This window comes from Psammomys obesus, unplaced genomic scaffold (genome assembly GCF_907164565.1).
Source record: "Psammomys obesus unplaced genomic scaffold, mPsaObe1.curated_primary_1811, whole genome shotgun sequence".
Classification (NCBI taxonomy): Eukaryota; Metazoa; Chordata; class Mammalia; order Rodentia; family Muridae; genus Psammomys; species Psammomys obesus.
The window spans coordinates 9,134,410-9,137,990 of NW_026591918.1; the positions used below are offsets into that span (position 1 = coordinate 9,134,410).

At 43.3% G+C, this 3,581-nt stretch overlaps 1 protein-coding gene across 2 annotated transcripts in view; it reads right to left on the reverse strand.

Moving 5' to 3' along the window:
• The window catches only part of Colq (collagen like tail subunit of asymmetric acetylcholinesterase), a 51,457-nt gene that overhangs the window by 9,134 nt on the left and 38,742 nt on the right, over nucleotides 1-3,581 (reverse strand). For both annotated transcript variants that reach the window (XM_055612212.1, XM_055612211.1), the window contains one exon: nucleotides 1,884-1,989. In XM_055612212.1, coding sequence (XP_055468187.1) covers nucleotides 1,884-1,989 — 106 coding nt within the window. The remainder of the gene's footprint in view (nucleotides 1-1,883; nucleotides 1,990-3,581) is intronic.

Genomic DNA, 3,581 nt, shown 5'->3' on the forward strand with positions numbered 1-3,581 from the left:
GGAAGGAAGGAAGGAAGGAAGGAAGGAAGGAAGGAAGGAAGGAAGGAGAGACAGACAGATACAGAGACATGAGTGAGAGTGGGAGTATTCAGTAGGTCAAGGCACTTACCAAGCCTGATAACCCAAGGAGAGAACCAATCAATAAGTTGTCCTCTGACAGCCACACGCGCACACACACACACACACACACAAATAGAATGGAATAAAAAGGAAAGGAGAAAAGAAAGATCAAATCACCATAAAAAAAGTCATAACAAAGAACAATACCTCCTGTTGGGAAAAGATAGGATGGTAAAGGGGAAAGAGGCATACCCATCTGGAAGAGAAGAAACTAGAAGGTCTGGAAAGGAAACTTGTTCTTGCTGCTAAATCCTTGGGTTACAGTTTTCAAGACTGACTGCACAAACATGGCTTTCTGAGAACCTGCTACCTGAGTCTCCAGGCCCAGGAAGGAATCTAAGGTCAGATGGGACCAGGTTTACAAAGATTCATAAGCATTAAGGTCTCAGTTTGCCAAACACCTTCATTTGAGTCTGTATCACTACCGTATCCCAAGAATCCTCAGGGGGTTTTGTTTGTTGTTTGATTGTTTGCCCCCTAAACACTCCAAGGCCCAGGAAAGTTTGTTCCATTGTGGTAAAACCAGGCTTGCACCATGTTGTCAGTCCCTGATTGGTATCCCATCCATGCTCCAAGGATTTCCTGTCTTGCACATGCTGTGATGCCCAAGCTCAGCCTGAGACATTGGTCCCCAGGTATACATGGACCATTAACTAAGAGATGTACGAGGAGTGGGTCAAAGGTGGAAGCAGAAGGACTCTTCCCCAGCTTCCCACCATAATTTGCCAGGGTCTTCACCTAATCGTTTGTTTGCTTCATGGGGTTTCTCAGTGTAACAGCCCTGACTGTTGTTGAACTTGATCTACAGACCAGGCTGACCTGGAACTCACAGGGATCCCCTGCCTCTGCCTTCCAAGTGCTGGGATTCAAGGCGTGTGCCACCACCACCTAGCTCTTCACCTAACCCTTTTGTGGCACTTAGAAAGGTAGGAAATAAAAAAGCCCAAGAAGAGTTTTGAATGAGACTGATTCTTCATGGCATCTTGACAGGAAAGAGTCTCAGGGTAAACTTCCCTTTGGTTTAAGGGATCTAACAGAACAGGACATTTCATGATAACCTCCACAATGTGATGGCAAACATTTTCCCATAAATACAGTAGAAGAAAGGCATTGTGGAATTTTAAAAAAATGTTTCGAATTTATTAAGAGAAAACTGTAATTAAAATTGTGATTCCTTTTGAGGCGACACCTAGGAATGCTGTCTTCATACAGGTGATGTTCCCTGAAAGGCCTAATGATGAGCTGATAAAGGAATAAAATAAAGGACTTAGCTAATTCAATTAAATAGGCAAAACAAGGTAGAAACATACCTATTTCATCTTCAATGATCGGCTCTTAATTTCTTTTTATCAGTTCCTTCCAATGTACCCAATATATCTAATGCAAATAAACAATCTTTCATCACGCTGTGTAAGACAGAAAAATCTACAATGCCTACTCTACTTCTGGGTTTAAGGTGTTTGGAGCCATGAAACACGTTTTTCTAGAAAAAGATTTTAGTTGATGAAATAGGTACCCTTTTCACTGAAAGTATAAATGACATCACCAATATAATTTACCTCCTCTGTGTGTGTTCTCCAAAATATTAAACAAAATTCAATGCGCCTAATCATAGAGAAATTACGAAGACATGCGAAAGAGATTCTGGCAGTTTCTAACAAGAGCTACAAAGCAGAGCCCTGCTGGCATCTCCTTGTGGCCTCTCTGGGAGACCCAGTTGGGAGTACAACTATGTAGATCAAGTGAAGCTCCATAAGTCTTACCTGCAGATGGGGGCCCTGGCGGCCCTGGAGGACCTTGAAGTCCAGGTTGACCAGAAGGCCCGGGCTTGCCTGGTGGGCCCATAATTCCACTGTCTCCCTTCTGACCCTACCAGAGAGAAAGACAGATCCCATTGTGATATGATGGCAAGAAAAAGTTCTCTCTCCACATTGCCTCTAAATCAGAGACCACATAGCTCAGAAGGGCAGAAGCTCATCGTGGGGTATAACTGGTCTCCAGCACCCAGCTGCTGAGAAGAACAGAGCAAATGATCTTTGCAAGTCTGAAGGCCTCATTAAGTTCTTGCTCTTTTCTAGAAACACGGCACAGGATGGCAGAACCAATTCACCTCATCCCCTGGCATGAGTTAGGAAATAGGGTCTAAGAGCAGGACTTGTGCCAAGTCCTAATGTTCACGTGGCTGAGTTAGACCTATCATTTAAGCTCTCATCTACGTGTTAGGCTAATTTTTATCTTATCAGGAGAGTTGTTTCTACCCACAGACTTCCCATTGCTCTCTTGGTAGAGACCCAGGTCCTTACCAAGCCCAAGAAGTTGGTAATGACCCTGCTCTCCAGCCTTAAGTCAGAGCTTTTTATTTTTTTGTTGTTGTTGGTGGTGGTTTTGTTGTTGTTGTTTTGTTTTGTTTTTTAGTAAAAAAAAAAAAAACACCATGATTCTTATCCCACTTCTCAAAAAATTCTCTTGTTCTGTCCTAAATCTAAACTTTTTTATGCCCTTCTGTCTTCAGGTTTAAGCTCTGATGTCTTAGCAGCAAAGCCTTCCTTCATCTCCTCAGGCTGCTCTGGTGTTCCTCACCACATTCTCTCAAAGCTTTTCCCTTCAAGCTGCATGCTGAGGTGCATGCCTCTCATCACAACACTCAACAGGATGAGGCAGAGGAATTACTGCTAGTTTAAAGGCAGTTGGGGATACATAGTGAGTTCTAGCTATAGTGTGAAACTCAGACTCAGAAACCAAACACACATACACACACACACACACACACACACACACACACACACACACTGTTCCTAGCATTTATTTCAGATCATTGATCATGAATTATTATGTGGACATTTCATCATTGTCTCCCCATGAGTCACAGGTTCCACGTGGGCTAGAATCCACCGTGTTCCTCTTCTCTCCCCAGAAGAAATGAAGAAGGAAATATTTTACTTTGATGGTGAGGGCCTGGGTAACTCATGTCATTGCTTTGTGACTTAGTTTTATCTTCTCTAAAGTAGGGCCAGTAAATAAGCACCCACGTATTGTAAGGTTAACCAAGATGGCAGGAGTGAAAATATGCTTTGTGGGGAATGAAGGGGGACAGGACAACAAGATCATTGTCCTGGTGGCTGGTCAGGCTTCATCTTCTCTCATGGAGATCTGATTTTCTGAGAGCCCACTGGGGAGTCTCACAGGGAAGCACAACTACTTGTATACTCTTGATCAAGCAACAGTCCTCTGGTGAAGAAGGTCATCTTTATCCACATGGAGGAGACACATGGAGCAGTGAGTCCCCTCCAGCTTGATCAATCATGATGATCAATGGGATAACAGATGTCCCTGCAAAATGTCCCTTATGCCCAGGAAGTCCTTATCCATCCATCCATCCATCCATCCATCCATCCATCCATCCATCCATCCATGTATCTATCTATCTATCTATCTATCTATCTATCTATCTATCTATCTAT